This window comes from Beta vulgaris, chromosome 5, assembly GCF_026745355.1.
Source record: "Beta vulgaris subsp. vulgaris cultivar EL10 chromosome 5, EL10.2, whole genome shotgun sequence".
In the NCBI taxonomy this organism is placed as follows: domain Eukaryota; kingdom Viridiplantae; phylum Streptophyta; class Magnoliopsida; order Caryophyllales; family Amaranthaceae; genus Beta; species Beta vulgaris.
Window position 1 is genome coordinate 31,588,713 of NC_079206.1, and position 18,840 is coordinate 31,607,552.

An 18,840-nucleotide genomic window follows, 5' to 3' on the forward strand; every position below is an offset into this window, starting at 1 on the left:
TATGTATGTGGAAAGAGGACTACATAGGGGTCGATGTTATTATTTTGATCTAACTAAAATGAAAATAGAAATAAATATTTATATATTAAATAAAAGTAAAAGTGAAACACATCTGACATTAGAATAGGACTAGTTGATGAGAGTTACATCGGAAACAAGACAGAGTAAGGAAAGTACAATTCATTTTGGGTATTCTTTAAATTCCAATTAACTGCAGGGCCTTTATCCTTTTTTTAGGTTCATTAGGATTCTTATTGGTTGGAATTTCCAACTATCTTGGTAGAAATTTGATATCTTTATTTCCCTCCCAGCAAATTCTTTTTTTTTCCACAAGGAATCGTGATGTCTTTCTATGGGATCGCGGGCCTCTTTATTAGCTCATATTTATGGTGTGCAATTTCGTGGAATGTAGGTAGTGGTTATGATCGATTCATAGAAAAGAAGGAATAGTCTGTATTTTCATCGGGGATTCCTGGAAAAACCGTCGCATCTTCTCGATTTCTTATAAATGATATTCAGTCTATTAGAACAGAACTTAAAGAGGGTATTTATACTCGTCGTGTCCTTTATTTGGAAACCAGATGCCAAAGAGCCATTCCTTTGACTCGTACTGATGAGAATTTGACTCCACGATAAATTGAACAAAAAGCTGCTGGCCTATTTCTTGCGTGTACCAATTGAAGTATTTTGAAAAATAAAATGGCTCTAGTTGAGAATCCAATTCGACTAGATACTAGACTAAGCGGGGAATATAACGAAAATAAAAATGAAGGGAAAAAATGATTCTAGGGGGGATTCTTTGCCTTCCTGGTCTTTGACACACAACAAGGAATTTTACACATACTTATCGTGTGTCGAAATAGTAATGAGTCTTGATTCCCTTCGTCAAAGACTTAGTCGAATTTTTTTTTCTTATTATTACACGTATAAGTAATGGACAAACTGAAAAAAAGAGGGCAATTTATTGAACAAATGGAACTTCTTGCATTCTATTTAATCGAGAAAAATATAGATTATATTGTGTCATTCAGTAAATCAAGTGCTTTCTTTTAACTTAACAATTTAGGAAGGATCCTTTTTTCATTTATACGAAAAAATTTCTGATAATTAAAAAAAGAATTGAATGGGACCTCCCCCTTCTTTGTTTGTCTAATTCGAGGGGGAAGGAAGGTCCCGTTGAGTTCTTATACTTTCATATCTATCCCTCGATTCATCCAATTACTACAGCGATGAGCCTAATCCAGAATATGAACCATAAAAGAAAATACCTATTAAACCGATCACAAGAATGCCAGCTACAGTACCTATTATCCAAAGAGGAATCCTTCCAGTAGTATCGGCCATTTACTCCACTTCCCTCCACATTTCATCAAGTGGTCGTGCTAGAGACATAAACAGTCATGGATAATTATGAAATGCGGTCCTTCCGAATGGGATAAGAGAATTCCTACTCTATTCTATATATTTCTTTCGTTCTTTTTATTTAATTGAAAAAATAGTTAGAAAATAAAACAGCAAGTACAAAAATGAGTAATAGCCCCCAATAAAGACTGGTACGATTCAATTCAACATTTTGTTCGTTCGGGTTTGATTGTGTCGTAGCTCTATAATTCAGATTCGGTTTTGTTTATCGTTGGATAAACTACATTGCGGATATTGACCCCAAAAAAGAAGCGGTAGGTACAGCCACTCCGTGAACAGCCAGCCATCGCATTGTAAAAATCGGAAAGGTTCGATCTATGGTCATTAGGCCTCCTAAAAGGATCTACTAAATTCATCACGTTGTTCCAAATAGTCAAAACGGCCAGTTATTAATGGAATTCCTTGTCGGCTCTCTGTGAAATATTCGTTTGGCCGAGGGCTTCCAAACACGTCGTAAGCTAAACCCGTGCTGACGAATAACCAACCCGCAATGAATAGGGAAGGTATAGTAATGCTATGAATAACCCAGTATCGAATACTGGTAATAATATCAGCAAAAGAACGTTCTCCTGTGCTTCCAGACATGCTGAGCTCCACATATTCTTGTACAGTCAAAGGCAAATCCGTAAAAGATGAAATTAGTAAATTTCCATTTACGTAAAAACGTAAAATCCTTGTAGGATTACCCATATAGTACCAAAGGTTTCTTTAGAGTATACCGAATCAGTATAGCTATCCTTCTTCTGACACAGCAAGGCAATTTCAATTAATATTGAAATAAAGTACTAGAGAATTTCTTTTTTTTATTTATATAGAAAATTTTTAAAGTACAAATAATATACAGGTTCTCTCTATGATTGTATTGGCTTCAGACTCGAAACTGACGATTGGGGAAAGGGGGAATCTGACAAGTTCGTTTCTATCTAATAATTCGTGAAAAATTCCGGAAGAATATGAGAATATTCTTCCAATTCAACTCGACAGGTAGACGAGAAATCTAAAAAGTGCTTTTTCGGGGTTCTAAATATAGAAGAGGTTTGGGGAAATTCCTTACTTTATATTTTAAGGAATTGGTATATATATATATATATATATATATATATATATATATATATATATTAATTGAAATTAATTAATATATTTTTTATAATGCAACCATTGGTGGATTAGATCCAAGGGTGTTTATTGACCTAACTGCAAGGATGCGGCTTTATATTATATAAATTAATAATAGTAATATGAAATATAGAACCTATAAAGGAAAAGATAAGAGCAATTACTAGTCTTAGAATCGAGTTAAACAAAATAAAATTTTTTTTTGAATGATGATAGTCTTTTTCTTTTCATTCAAAATATTATTTATATGGATGAACCCGATTGCTGAGTCTAATAAGTTCAATTGAAAAGAAAAAGTCTTATGTTCTAAAAGAACTTTTCGTTCTAAAAAAAAAGAGTTTTTTTAAAAAAAGAAAGGATCAAAATCGAATTTTTTTTTCCATTTTATTCTATAGTGATTCAAATAAATAACATTTCATTTTTGAATAAAGTTCCATGGCATAGTTATTATTATTCGATTAGTTTACTCAAAGGTTTTGCAAAAAATAGGTTGATTCAAAATCACGATATGTGTAGATGTCACAGATGATGATTCATTTCTTTTTTTTTCTACCGCTCTTACTTTCTCTTTGTTAGTGACATCTATAATGTAATAGTTAATGAATCAAAAACTTTAAATTGAACTTATTCTTTGAATTGATATTTTTGCTTATTCGCTTTCCAAATGGAAATTTAGGTAAGTGCTTTAGAAACATATGTATAAAAAGAACATATTTTATTTAGCTCCTTCATGCCTACTCTAACTAGTTATTTCGGTTTTTTACTAGCGGCTTTAACTATAACCTCTGCTCTATTTATAGGTCTAAACAAGATACGACTTATTTAAAATTAATTGAATGAACAACTCAAGAAATATTCGGTGGGATTCCGTCTATTTTATAATTGTTTACTGCGGCAATTGATAATTTTTGGTTATTGAGATTCATGGGCAATTCCCATTAATATTTAGGGATAGATATTACCTTTCTTTTTTTTTTTTCAAACGAATTGAAATGATTGAAGTTTTTCTATTTGGAATCGTCTTAGGTCTAATTCCTATTACTTTGGCTGGATTATTTGTAACTGCATATTTACAATACAGACGTGGTGATCAGTTAGATCTTTGATTAATTAACAACTCTTTTTTTTTGATTGACCTCCTTGTTTCTCTAATCCGCAGGAGGTCAATTTTAGATTAGATTACTGTTCATTTATTTCAGTCTAATTCGATAATTCAATTTGTCCTAACAAGAATGGAATCACGCTCTGTAGGATTTGAACCTACGACATCGGGTTTTGGAGACCCACGTTCTACCGAACTGAACTAAGAGCGCTTTCTTATCACACTAGATAAGACTGGAAAGAAAGGTTTTTTTTATAACTCAAAACTCTATCTACATCCTGCATGCATACACTATCTATCGTATAGAATATCATAAAAGTTGACCCTTGAGTTTTGAAGATGACCTAACCACAAAAGACATGGTAAATTTTATTTATGTTGTTGCAAGGTAATTCATGCTCGAGCTAAGAGAATACTTAATTGAAGATTAAAACGGAGAATTAATCAAGATCGAAGTAAAGATGTTCGAGTGGTGAAGAATCAAGCATGGAATGAAGATTAGAATACATTAGGGTGTATTTATTATCTTCATGTTAAGGTTGAGTAAAAGCTTAATTAAGTTCGTAGTGAATTCTTAAAGGAACTTGGTTCTGTTCCCATGATAGGAACAGACCTTCCACTATAAGAACAAGGTTAGGGAATAAGACATAAAATTGATTTAGGAACTCCTAAGAGTCTCTAATATTGTGCGCCTAACTTAAATATGCGCCCAATATGTTAGTTAGAGTTTTTAGGGTTGTTTTAACCAAGATCCACTATTTTAGGAATTTAGTTTTAGTTTGTTAGGAAAAGATTTTAAAAAGATTTTCAGATTTTAATTTAACCGATTTTCAAATCTTATCTTTTTATCTTTTATCTTTTATATTTTATTTAAAAGATTTTGTTTTCAAAAATAATATCTTTCCGGTTTTTAAATGTTTCGGTTTTAAAAATATAAAATTGTTTTTCGATTTAATCAAAGATATTTTAAAAAGATATTTTTCCTAAAAACTAGCTAAATTAAATAAGTTATTTTATTTCCTAAAAACTGGATTACACGCCTACAAAGATACTGCTACACGTTTTTGTAGTTAGTGGATTTAGTGGCTTAGTTAAATTATCCTCCAAGTATTTAATTAATTTAAATGAGTTTAATTATTCTCCAAGTTTTGTAAAACCATGTTATATGTTACTGCTTCCCTTATGGAGTGAAGTAGTGGATTAGTGTGATGTTTTACTTGACATAGAATATTTACTTTAATTTAATTAATTAATTAAAATCATGGAGATCATGTGATAATGGTTTAATTAGTGGAGAACATGTCATGTCTTAATTGTCTATAAATAGGCGCCTAATTAAGTTGAACAAAGTGTGTCTGACTTTTATTAGTCACACCAAATGGGTGTCTAACTTAGCTAATTTGTCTTAGTTATTTAAAAGAGTCAGTGCCTTTTCCTTAAGAGAATTCATACTTACATTAATCAAGTTTATTACTCTTCCATTGTTTTACAAAGTGTATTTTTGAGAAAAGGGTTTGAGTGAACTCTTGTAAGTGTGAGAAGCTTTGAGTGAAGCAAGATAAAGAGAAAGAGAAAGGAACTTCGTGTGAAGTTTGAGAGGAACGTCAGTTGTGGGAACTGTCGTTGGGAACTTGAGTTGAGTGACTTAAGTTGAGAATATCAAGAGAAAAGTAATAGGTTGTAATCAGAGTTGTTTTGGCCTATTATAGTGGAAAGTTGTTTTAAAATCCCTTGTGGTCGAGGTTGTTTCTTCCTACTACGCCTAGGAAGTTTTTTCTCGCTAAATCTCTCGTGTTCCCATTGTTTGTTCCCAAGTTTACTTTTAATTCCGCAAAAAGTATAGCTTATTCTCTCACTATACTTCACCCCCCTCTTATAGTGCTCATATTATACAACAATTGGTATCAGAGCGGGAACTCTAAAAATCAGGAAACCCTGTTGAGTTCAAGATCTTGAAAAATAAGAATACTAGAGAGAAACTGGAAGAAGGGTACCCTACGCAGAGGCCACTAATGTTCAATAGTAAGTTCTACACCTACTGGAAGAACAAAATGGAGATCTTTATCAAAGCCGACAATTACCAGGTATGGAGAGTCATAGAGGTAGGTGATTTTGAAGTCATTACCACTAATGACAAGAATGAGGTAATTCCTAAATCTATATCTGATTTTGATAAAGCAGATTTCGAAAAGATGGAAATGAATGCTCTTGCTATAAAACTGCTTCATTGTGGTATTAGACCTCATGAACACAATCGTGTCATGGGATTCAAAACCACAAAACAAATTTGGGATCTTCTTGAAGCCACTCATGAAGCTACGAGTGAAGTTAAGAGATCAAAAATAGATCTTTTGATGAACCAATATGAACTTTTTCAAATGATATCAAAAGAGTCTATGCAAGACCTGTTTACACGCTTTACTAATATTATTAATGAACTAACATCGCTTGGAAAAGTGATTACATCTGAGGAACAGGTACGAAAGGTCCTAAGGAGCCTTCCTAGGGATCGATGGATGGCTAAGGTAACTGCCTTACAGGAAACTAAGGACTTTACGAAGTTCAATGTGGAACAACTTGCTGGTTCCCTTATGACTCATGAGCTGCAATTGGACAATGAGAATGGAGACATGTCCAAGCAAAAATCAATTGCCTTAAAAGCTGATGAAAGTGAAGACTTAGAAACTGATGAAGAGGAATCCGCTCTCATGGTCCGAAAATTTAAAAGAATGTTTAGGAACATGAAAAATGGAGACTACAAAGGTAAGAATAAGAAATATTCTAACAAACTTGTTTGTCATAAATGTGGCAGCTCTAAGCACTTTATCAAGGAGTGTCTCGAATGGGAACAAGAAAAAGGCAAAGGAAGGGAACGAAGCAAAGATAGGAACAAGGAATACAAAAGTTCCTATACTCGATCTGACATGAAGAAAGCTATGGTTGCTGCATGGGGAGACTCTGACTCCGAAGAAGAAGATGATCCTCAACCAAATGAGGAGACTGCAAACTTATGTCTTATGGCTCTTGACAATTCCAAATCTGATGAAGAGATTGAATCTCTTGAGGTTGGAGTGAGGGGGAACAACACATGGTACCTAGACAGTGGTTGTTCTAAGCATATGACTGGAGATAAATCAAGATTTCTCTCACTCTCAGTCTATAATGGTGGAAGTGTGACTTTTGGTGCCAACAAGAAAGGTAATATAGTTGCCATGGGCAAAGTTGGTAAATTATCGTCACATTCCATAGATAATGTTTTTCTAGTTGATAGTTTAAAGCATAACTTGTTGAGTATTTCCCAATTCTGTGATAAAGGGAACTGTGTGAAGTTTAATAGTGAAAAATGTTTAATTGTTGTCAACAATAACACCAAGGATGTCATTTCGGAAGGAACAAGAAAAGGGAACACATATGTTGTGGATCTCAACCTTCTTCCCAAAAACAAGTTTACAAGCCTTAGTGTTATTGATGATGATTCATTGTTATGGCATATGCATCTAGGTCATGCTAGCTTTTATTTACTTGACAAACTTCAGAACTAGTTTTAGGTTTACCTTCAATTAAGTTTCATTTAGATCATGTTTGTGATGCATGCGCTCAAGGTAAGCATGTTAGGTCCTCTTTCAAGTCTAAAAATGTGGTAAGTACCACAAGACCATTAGAGTTAATTCATATGGATTTATGTGGGCCTATGAGGATACAAAGTAGGAGTGGCAAGAAATATGTGTTGGTTATTGTAGTTGACTTCTCTAGATTTACATGGGTTATTTTTCTTTCTAGCAAGGACGAGACTTATGATGAGTTCCTTGTCTTTGCAAAGAAAGTTCAAAATTTGAGTGGTCAAAAATTGCTACACATTAGATCCGATCATGGCAAAGAATTTGAGAACTTTAAGTTTGATGACTTCAGTAGAGACAATGGCTTAGATCACAATTTCTCCACCCCTAGAAGACCTCAACAAAATGGTGTTGCTGAAAGGAAGAAAAGAACATTAGAAGAAATGGCTAGGACTATGTTGATAGCTAGTGGTCTTCCTATGAACTTTTTGTCCGAAGTTGTGAATACTGCTTGTCATATTATAAATCGTGCCATGGTGAGACCTTTATTAAATAAAACTCCTTATGAGCAGTATTTTGATAAAAAGCCTAATATTACATATTTCAGAATATTTGGATGTAAATGTTTTGTTCATAATAATGGGAAACAAAATCTTGGAAAATTTGATGCTAGAAGTGATGAAGCTGTATTTTTAGGATACTCTTCTAGTAGCAAACCTTATAGAGTTTATAATAAAAGGTCTATGTGTGTAGAAGAAAGTGTGCATGTTATTTTTGATGAAACAGATAAATTTGATGCAAGCACACAAGTTGATGATGGCTTCGAAATAGGATTGGCAAAAGATCAAAGTCTTATTGATGAGACTTTGGAAGACAAAGTCATGGGAACAAAGCCTAGGGAACAGCATCCTGTTCCTGTTCCCAGTGAAGGAGAAGAAGAACTAGGTGATGATACACAAGTGAATGAATCCACTATTGTTAAGCCTGGTTCCCAAGAACAGGGAAGTGAAGATAATCAAAGAAATAAAGTTTCCTTCCAGGATTTCCAACCAAAGCCTTGGAAAACTCATCGTTCCCATCTAGTGGAACTCATAGTGACATTAACAAGGGAACTCAAACGAGATCTCAAGTGAGAAATTTTTGTGCTTTTCATGCTTTTCTTTCTATGATGGAACCCAAGAACCATGAAGAAGCTCTCACTGATGCTGATTGGATCGTAGCTATGCAAGATGAACTTCATCAATTTGAAAGAAACAAAGTTTGTGCGCCTAGCTTAAATATGCACCCAATATGTTAGTTAGAGTTTTTAGGGTTGTTTTAACCAAGATCCACTATTTTAGGAATTTAGTTTAAGTTTGTTAGGAAAAGATTTGTAAAAAAAGATTTTCTTATTTTAATTTAACAGATTTTCAAATCTTATCATTTTATCTTTTATCTTTTATATTTTATTTAAAAGATTTTGTTTTCAAAAATAATATCTTGTCGGTTTTCAAAATATAAAATTGTTTTTCGAATTTATCAAAGATATTTTAAAAAGATATTTTTCCTAAAAACTAGCTAAAGTAAATAAGTTATTTTATTTCCTAAAAACTGGATTACACGCCTACAAAGATACTGCTACACGTTTTTCTAGTTAGTGGATTTAGTGGCTTAGTTAAATTATCCTCCAAGTATTTAATTAATTTAAATGAGTTTAATTATTCTCCAAGTTTTGTAAAACCACGTAATATGTTACTGCTTCCCTTATGGAGTGAAGTAGTGGATTAGTGGGATGTTTTACTTGACATAGAATATTTAATTTAATTTAATTAATTAATTAAAATCATGGAGATCATGTGATAATGGTTTAATTAGTAGAGAACATGTCTTGTCTTAATTGTCTATAAATAGGCGCCTAATTAAGTTGAACAAAGTGTGTCTGACTTTTATTAGTCACACCAAATGGGTGTCTGACTTAGCTAATTTGCCTTATTTATTTAAAAGAGTCAGTGCCTTTTCCTTAAGAGAATTCATACTTACTTAATCAAGTTTATTACTCTTCCATTGTTTTACAAAGTGTATTTTTGAGAAAAGGGTTTGAGTGAACTCTTGTAAGTGTGAGAAGCTTTGAGTGAAGCAAGAGAAAGAGAAAGAGAAAGGAACTTCGTGTGAAGTTGAGAGGAACGTCAGTTGTGGGAACTGTCGTTGGGAACTTGAGTTGAGTGACTTAAGTTGAAAATATCAAGAGAAAAGTAATAGGTTGTAATCAGAGTTGTTTTGGCCTATTATAGTGGAAAGTTTTTTTAAAATCCCTTGTGGTTGAGGTTGTTTCTTCCTACTAGGCCTAGGAAGTTTTTCCTCGCTAGATCTCTCGTGTTCCCATTGTTTGTTCCCAAGTTTACTTTTAATTCCGCAAAAAGTATAACTTATTCTCTCACTATAATTCACCCTCCCCCCCTCTTATAGTGCTCATATTATACAACAAAAAAAAATGAGAGATTACATATGTCTAATTTTAATCAAAATTTCCATTAATTCCTCCTTACTTCTCAGAGTAAAAGTAATTAGGTAGGGATGACAGGATTTGAACCCGTGACATTTTGTACCCAAAACAAACGCGCTACCAAGCTGCGCTACATCCCTTTCAATTCAATTGGTTTTATAGTGTAATTGTAAAGAATCCTTGTCTTGTTTTCCACATCCTTATTTCCCATAAAAATACATAATTTAATTTGCCCTGCCATTTCCTCTTCTTTTTGGTCTCGTATCATATAAGGTATAATAGAAAGAATTTGTATCTGAAAGTATGCCGTAAACTAAAAATACTTCTCAGAAATGCTCAGTTCAGCAGGAAGGGGCATGCTATTCTTTTTGTTAAAAAAAGATCTTATCGACTATATTATAGTCGATTTTAATTTGACTTAGCTTAGGAATTTTGTGTACAAACACAAGTAGTCTTTAATTATCATATATACATCGGATCATAAATTAGATATGTATTACTTTTCTTTTAGACATTAAAGAAATTAAAAAGGAGGACTTTCAATGCGAGATTTCAAAACATATCTTTCCGTGGCACCGGTACTAAGTACTTTATGGTTTGGGTCTTTAGCTGGTCTATTAATAGAAATCAATCGGTTTTTCCCAGATGCGTTGACATTCCCCTTTTTTTGATTCTAGTTATTGATACGGGAAGGGGTTAGGGAAGATTAGAGATAGAATCAACTATTTGTGACTAACCCCTTCTTTTTTTTTTTGAGAAAAAAAAGGGAAGGGGTTAGTCAAGAAGAAAAGTGGATTCAACCTCATCAAAACTTAGGTTCAGGCTCGAATGGAAATGAAAAAAAAATGCGGGTCTAGGGTAAGAGTATTATACACGATACTTAAATGAAATACTGTGATTAGAAATCTAATTAGAAACCTTTTGAATTTGATTACGTAGTATTTCTTTACTTAATATATTATTATTACTCTATTGATTTCAACAAAATTTTTTGAATTGTATTTCTATTTTTGCAACTTTTCTGCTTGAATCAAATATCCAAAGGAGGTTCATGGCTAAGGGTAAAGATGTCCGAGTAAAAGTTATTTTGGAATGTACTAGTTGTGTTCGAAAGAGTGTTAATAAGAGATCACGGGGCGTTTCCAGATATATTACTCAAAAGAATCGCCACAATACGCCTAGTCGATTGGAATTGCGAAAATTTTGTCCCTATTGTTACAAACATACAATTCATGGAGAGATAAAGAAATAGATCGACCCGAACGTCTCTCGATTAGCCTTTCAAGTAAGGGGACAAAACAATTTTCATTATATATTATTTACTATTTTTTTAATATATATTAAATTCATATTATTATTATAATATATATATATATATATATATATATATATATAGAGGCGAGATCACATGAGAATGCTCCTTACATGAGAAATGAGAATGAATCTCAACCACACGATTGGTTTAGAATTACAACACTTATTCATTAGAGTTATATCCCTCTAAAAATTTTGAATTCAAATTTTTTTTTGTTTTTTTGAATTTTGAAAATTCAAATATTTTGTTTTTGGAGTTACATCACTTTTTCATTAGAGTTACATTACTTATTCATAAGAGTTATAGCGTGTAAAATTCATTCTCATTTCTCATATAAGTATGCATTCTCATATGAACTCACTTCTATATATATATATATATAATATATATATTATACATATATATATATATATATATATATATATATATATATATAAACAAAAAAAATCCTATTTCGACTGGACCTAAAAAAAATTAGAATTAAGAAATCGGATTTTCGGTATAAGGAATAAACTAAACAAACTATGGATAAATCCAAGCGATCCTTTATTAAATCCAAGCGATCTTTTCGTCGGCGTTTGCCCCCGATTCAATCGGGGGATCGAATTGATATGAGTTTAATTAGTCGATTTATTAGTGAACAAGGAAAAATTTTATCTAGGCGAGTAAATAGATTGACCTTGAAACAACAACGATTAATTATAAAACAAGCTCGTATTTTATCTTTGTTACCTTTTCTTAATAATGAGAAACAATTTGAAAGAACCGAGTCGACTACTAGAACTGCGAGTTTTAGAACCAAAAATAAATAAAATAATAGACTTATTCTTTATTTAGTTGATAATTGAATTGAATCTAAATTTGATTGTCACGTCGTAAGATAATATAAAAATTGGGAAATTTTTTTGAATGGATTTGTTGATTTTTTTTTATTTATCGTATTTTATCAGACAAATTTCTACTCTATACTCCCGGAGAATAAACTCCGGGAAACTTGATTTAAATCATTTCGAGATATTTGTTGCAATCTTCTTTTTTTATGATCTCATTGTAAATCATATAAATACAATTCGGATTTAATATAGCGATTTGTGCAAGTATTTTACGATTAAGAAGCAACTGTCTCTTGTACAGATCGTGTATAAATTTGTTATAATTATAGTATACCCCCTTTTCGAGAATTACTGCGTTGAGCAATATTCTGTTGAGCAATAGTTCGAGTAAGTCTTGAATGGGCCCCTCGAAAGCTTGATCCAAATAAACGAATTTTTTTTCTTCGTCTTCGAGCTATATATCCTCGTTTAACTCTAGTCATTGAATAAATGAAACTTTGATGAATAACTAATTGATTTTATTTCTTTGAGTTATTCTTTTTTCCCCGGTCTATTAATAACAAAACGGATTTTTCCAATGTATAAAATAAAAATTCCAATGGCTTTTGCTACTATAACCTTCCCAACCACTATTTTTTGTCTTTTTTTCGACATTTCGCTTTGAAACAAGACAAATTAAATATAGATGATTAAAGAAATAGTGGGTTCCTTCGTTTCTATGGTTACTTTTTAAACGGTGAGGTCCTCTCTATACACCGGAGCCCCTTATTTCATTTCCGGAATCTTATTGATAACTTGTACAGTTCAAACTTGTTGGCTCTACCCATGAATTATCCAGTAATAGGTCTTTCACAATGAGATCCACCTGTACAGTAACGGTATTTAATTTTGAAGGTTAGCTGGATAGCTGACCCTGTTAGTCCGTTCTTGGAAGAATGGGAGCAGAATTTTGCGCTCTTAAAAGAAGATTCCCTGCTAAATGGATAACGTTCGCTACCAATGGGAAATTTTTTCTTATCTTAAACCCGATTTATACCAATAGAGACCATAAATTTCATACCCAATAGATGAATAGATCTTTTTCATTTTATTCATTTTAGATAGTGACTGGAGTTTTATACTATTCACCAGTACTGATCATTGATACTGGAAAAATTGTTTTCTTTCATTTGTTTTTGTTCCAGTTTATAATCTGAACGAGTCACACATACACCCTAGTACATGTTCCTCGGCGCTGAGGGCATCCCCGAAGCGCGGGGGATTTCGTCACATTTCTGATTGGCTGTCTTGTATTTCTAATAAGTTGTTTAATAGTTGGCATGCTGAATCATATACATAATGGGCTGGTTTAGATCAATCCTAACCGAATGTATTTCTAGTTAATAGAATAGTAAACCTAGAATGGTAAACCTAGTAACAATATAAAATTTCAAAGGTTAACTATTTTTATTCGACTGCTACAAGATCAATAATTCCATGAGCTTGGGCTTCTGTTGCTGACATAAAAACATCTCTTTCCATATCTTCGGATACAACCCATAAGGGTTTGCCCGTTCTTTGTCCATAAACCCTTGTGAGGGTTTCGCGCAATTTCAAAAGTTCTTCCGCTTCCAGGAGAAATTCTCCCGTTTGGGCCTCATAAAAAGAGCTCGCGGGTTGATGAATCATTACCCTGATGATATATCCTAAAAAAATTCTTCTATCTCGCACAAAGAGGCGACGAGAAAAAATACGGAATAACAATAAAAAAGATAGAATTGAACAACCGTACGTGCATCTTTTTCGCATTGCATACGGCTATACAATGGAATTTACTTTCATTTTCCGTTGAAAAAAAAGAGAAAATATAGGATCGATCAGATCCAGATCAGTAAATTATCCAATTACCACCCTTCTTTTCGTAGGAGTTCAAAAATACTATGATGGCTCCGTTGCTTTAGATATTTATTTCGTCTGTAGTTCAGCAATCCCAAAGTTTCTTTTTGATCTGAAAAATAAGGAAGAAAGCTTTTTTGTATTCTTTCAAACATAAATAGAGTCTTTTTTTATGAAAAAAAAGTTTGTGACGCTGAAATGGACTCCTGATATAAAAAAAAAATCGGGAATACTCTTCATCTCATACTACTCTTTCGATACATAATCGAATGTTTTGAAAATAAAATCGAGCAAAATTTTCTCATATCGAATTCAAAGTGCCATGCTATTATTACTTAATATTAATATTTCATATGGTGAAGGCATAGTCTTCTTTTTTCTCTCAAATAAAAAACTCATTGGCGCCAAGCGTGAGGGAATGCTAAACGTTTGGTAATTTCTCCTCCGACCAGGATAAAAGATCCCATTGAAGCAGCCAACCCCATACATATTGTATGTACATCTGGTCGCACAAATTGCATGGTATCATAAATAGCTACTCCGGGTATTACCCATCCGCCAGGAGAATTTATAAACAAATACAAATCCTTGGTATCGTCCTCGATACTGAGATATACCATAAGACCATAAGTTGATTTGAGATCTCGCTATCGACTTCTTGGCCTAAAAAAAGTAATCTTCTCGATAAAGTCGGTTGATTAGGGTAAAATTGTATCCCTTAGGAACCGTACATGCACCTTTTGATGCATACGGTTCAAACAAAATTGTGAAAAAAAATCAATGTGTAGATTTTATATCCTTTTTTTTTCATCGAGGTTTTTTCAACTTATAATGAATAATCAAGGGTCTTCTTTTCTATTTTTCAAGAAAGATTACTTTTTGTTCCTTTCCCGAAATTACCCATATAATAATAGAATAAAATTCTACTAAAATCGAAAAAAAAATTAATGAACTTACTTTTCATTGATGTATCATATCATCGAGATCCAATCCAAATCACGATGTCATTTTCTTGTTCTTGAATGGGTCTCTTTTCTTTTTTTAGGTTTATGCTCTACTCCGGGTAAAGATCTGCCCGATTTTGATTTGCACATATAGGGCAAATGTTTCCAATACCACTTGTTTTTGTTCTTAAAATTTCCCCTTTTTTTTTATTTCATATCGTTTCTTTCGTCAATTTCAATATTCAACATATTATATTCATTACTTTAATTGAGTGATTAAGGTTAAGATAGCTCTTTTTCTATTTTGAATTTCAAATTGAAACGATTAAGAGTTTAAAGTAAATAAACTATATAATACAAGTAGTAATTTGCAATATATTCCCAATTGGGATTGGGGTTTTTATAAGCGGAGCCTGGATACTTCATTTTTTTGGTCCAACTGAGCCAACCATAAATTATTCTAATTGATAATATTAATCTGAATCCCCCTAAAACTAAAAAAAGGATCTAATTGCATTTCACGCTCCAAATTTTGGATGATTCAATCAATCTTTCTTGGGCGAAAGGGGGATATCTCAATCGGGAGAGAGAACGGGAAAATCCCATATGACCCAATATATCTGACAAGTCGCACTATACGTCAACCCAAGATGCATCTTCCTCTCCAGGACTTCGAAAGGGAACTTTTGGAACACCAATAGGCATTAAATGAAAGAAAAATAATTAAGTACTCTATTTCACTTTGATGTGGAAACGTAATAATTAGGATTTAGGATTATTGTCTTTATAATATCAACCTTCTTTTAATTCGATTTTCTGCATAGATTAGAAAGGTTTAGTTTAAGAAGAGAGAATAAATAAAGGAAAATTCTTACTAATATAGCCTTCCAATTATGAACAAGTATGAAAGCATTTACTGATAGACGCTGGTATCAACTCCCCATTGCGTATTGCTACTTATCGGGTATAGAATAGATTTGTTTCTCTTTGTTCCTACAAACCTAATTGTTCCATTATTACCAACAGAATAGAACAAATATTAACCCTTGTTCCGAGATAATCTATGGAACAAAAGGGATCCATTGCATAGTCATAGTCTTTTCCAATGCAATAAAGTTACATAGTGTCATTTTTCTTTGATAAAGGGGTATTTCCATGGGTTTGCCTTGGTATCGTGTTCATACCGTCGTATTGAATGATCCCGGCCGCTTGATTTCTGTCCATATCATGCATACAGCTCTGGTTGCTGGTTGGGCCGGTTCGATGGCTCTGTATGAATTAGCAGTTTTTGATCCCTCTGACCCCGTTCTTGATCCAATGTGGAGACAGGGTATGTTCGTTATACCTTTCATGACTCGTTTAGGAATAACCAATTCATGGGGCGGTTGGAGTATTACAGGGGGGACTATAACGGATCCCGATTTGGAGTTACGAAGGTGTGGCCGGAGCGCATATTGCGTTTTCTGGCTTGTGCTTTTTGGCAGCTATTTGGCATTGGGTGTATTGGGATCTAGAAATATTTTCTGATGAACGTACAGGAAAACCTTCTTTGGATTTGCCTAAGATTTTTGGAATTCATTTATTTCTTTCCGGGGTGGCTTGTTTTGGTTTTGGTGCATTTCATGTAACAGGCTTGTACGGGCCCGGAATATGGGTGTCCGATCCTTATGGACTAACTGGAAAAGTACAACCTGTAAGTCCAGCATGGGGCGTGGAAGGTTTTGATCCTTTTGTTCCAGGAGGAATAGCCTCTCATCATATTGCAGCAGGGACATTAGGCATATTAGCCGGTCTATTCCATCTTAGTGTCCGTCCGCCTCAACGTCTATACAAAGGATTACGTATGGGCAATATTGAAACCGTTCTTTCTAGTAGTATCGCTGCTGTCTTTTTTGCAGCTTTTGTTGTTGCCGGAACTATGTGGTATGGTTCAGCAACTACTCCGATCGAATTATTTGGCCCGACTCGTTATCAATGGGATCAGGGATACTTTCAGCAAGAAATATACCGACGAATAAGTGCTGGGTTAGCCGAAAATCAAAGTTTATCGGAAGCTTGGTCGAAAATTCCCGAGAAATTGGCTTTTTTGATTACATTGGCAATAATCCTGCGAAAGGAGGATTATTTAGAGCGGGCTCAATGGACAACGGCGATGGAATAGCTGTTGGATGGTTAGGACACCCCATTTTTAGAGATAAAGAAGGACGTGAACTCTTTGTACGCCGTATGCCTACTTTTTTTGAAACCTTTCCGGTCGTTTTGATAGATGGGGACGGAATTGTTAGAGCTGACGTTCCTTTTAGAAGAGCAGAATCTAAGTATAGCGTTGAACAAGTAGGTGTAACTGTTGAGTTTTACGGTGGCGAACTTAACGGAGTCAGCTATAGCGATCCTGCTACTGTGAAAAAATATGCTAGACGTGCTCAATTGGGTGAAATTTTCGAATTAGACCGTGCTACTTTGAAATCTGATGGTGTTTTTCGTAGTAGTCCGAGGGGTTGGTTTACTTTTGGACATGCCTCCTTTGCCCTACTCTTTTTCTTCGGGCACATTTGGCATGGGTCTAGAACCTTGTTCAGAGATGTTTTTGCTGGTATTGACCCCGATTTGGATGTTCAAGTAGAATTTGGCGCATTCCAAAAAATTGGAGATCCAACTACACGAAGACAAGGGGTTTAATACAACATTGCTTTGTGATTTGACATAGGATACTAGAGCAATCTTGATTTTAATTACCGCCCTTTTTTATCATTATCGGGAAAATAACCCCAAGTAAACAGGTATGGAAGCTATAATTGTAAACCACAATCGAATCTATGGAAGCATTGGTTTATACATTTCTATTAGTCTCTACTCTAGGGATAATTTTTTTCGCTATCTTTTTTCGGGAACCTCCTAAAGTTCCAACTAAAAAATGAAATGATTTTTTATTATCTCAATTGAAGTAATGAGCCTTCCAATATGGAAGGCTCATTACTTTGACTAGTCTCCGTGTTCCTCGAAGGGATCTCTTAGTTGTTCAGAGGGTTGCCCAAAAGCGGTATATAAAGCATACCCAGTAAAACTTACAAGTAAACCAGATATAAAGATGGCGACTAGGGTTGCTGTTTCCATTATTATATAATTTTAAGACCACAATGGATCTATGATAAAATCATTTATTTACAACGGAATGGTATACAAAGTCAACAGATCTCAATGAATATAATCGGATTTATGGCTACACAAACCGTTGAGGGTAGTTCTAGATCTCGTCCAAAACCTACTACCGTAGGGGCTTTATTGAAACCGTTGAATTCGGAATATGGTAAAGTAGCTCCTGGGTGGGGAACTACTCCTTTGATGGGAGTTGCAATGGCTTTATTTGCAGTATTCCTATCTATTATTTTGGAAATTTATAATTCGTCCGTTTTACTGGATGGAATTTCAATGAATTAAATCCACAAGAAAATGAAATCCAAAAGAACCAGGAAGTTCTAGCCTTTCAATCCAAAGTGAATTTTTAGGGCTCCTATTTCTATTGCCTTTTGGTAGTTCGATCGCGGAATTTCTTTCTTTCTGTATTTCCGGAATATGAGTGTGTGACTTGTTATAATAGATCCTATTGATAATACAGAAAATGAGTCTGTCATCTTATAGAGATGGTTCTACCTCGTCGGATATTCATTTTGGTATCTGAAACACGGAATAGCTAAAATAGATCAAGAAATATTTGAACTATGATTCATATTTAATATTCAGACCTCGAAATCGGATTCAAAAAAATTTGTCTTTCAAAGAAAGAATTAGAAGTTATAAATCGAAAGATTTTTTTTATTTCAAACTCCTTTTTATGCCTATTTTGTTTAACCAACAGACAAATTTTTTTGTATTATTAGTCATAATACCTATCCTATTGATTAAATAAGTGATGATCCAATGGTTCTTACTCAAGGAATCTTTGTGCTTAGCTTTAGGGTTTTATTGAATCATCGTGGTTCTAGTATGAATCTGGGGGTTCAAGCGATTCATAGGGTCTTAACAAGATAAATTCCTATCAATGATAAAAAAAAAGCAAATAGCTGCATTATACACAAATAAAAAAATAACAAAAAAAGTAAAAGAGAATATTCAAGAGGCCCGTAGTAACAATCAAGAGAAAGACGAATGAGCCGACTTGATATTTTGGCATTATCACCACAAAGAAGAACTTTC

The 18,840-nt window shown here is 33.6% G+C and overlaps 2 protein-coding genes and 1 non-coding gene across 3 annotated transcripts in view; 1 reads left to right on the plus strand and 2 right to left on the minus strand.

The window, feature by feature from the left end:
- Positions 1-3,777: 3,777 nt before the first annotated feature.
- On the minus strand, positions 3,778-3,851 carry TRNAW-CCA (transfer RNA tryptophan (anticodon CCA)). Its single transcript has one exon. It is a non-coding gene; the product is annotated as a tRNA-Trp (tRNA).
- Positions 3,852-15,371: 11,520 nt separating this feature from the next.
- LOC130591595 (photosystem II CP47 reaction center protein-like) lies at positions 15,372-18,704 on the plus strand. The gene is given in 3 exon segments (XM_057395092.1): positions 15,372-16,070; positions 16,072-16,730; positions 16,733-18,704. Coding segments are annotated over 3 exon segments (1,521 nt in total). The 5' UTR covers positions 15,372-15,801; the 3' UTR covers positions 17,326-18,704.
- LOC130591596 (DNA-directed RNA polymerase subunit alpha-like) overlaps positions 17,616-18,840 on the minus strand; it is a 4,520-nt gene continuing 3,295 nt past the window's right edge. Inside the window, 1 exon segment of the mRNA XM_057395093.1 lies at positions 17,616-18,840. This exon segment is cut by the window's right edge and continues 2,503 nt beyond it. The gene's annotated coding sequence lies outside the window, so the exon portion shown is untranslated.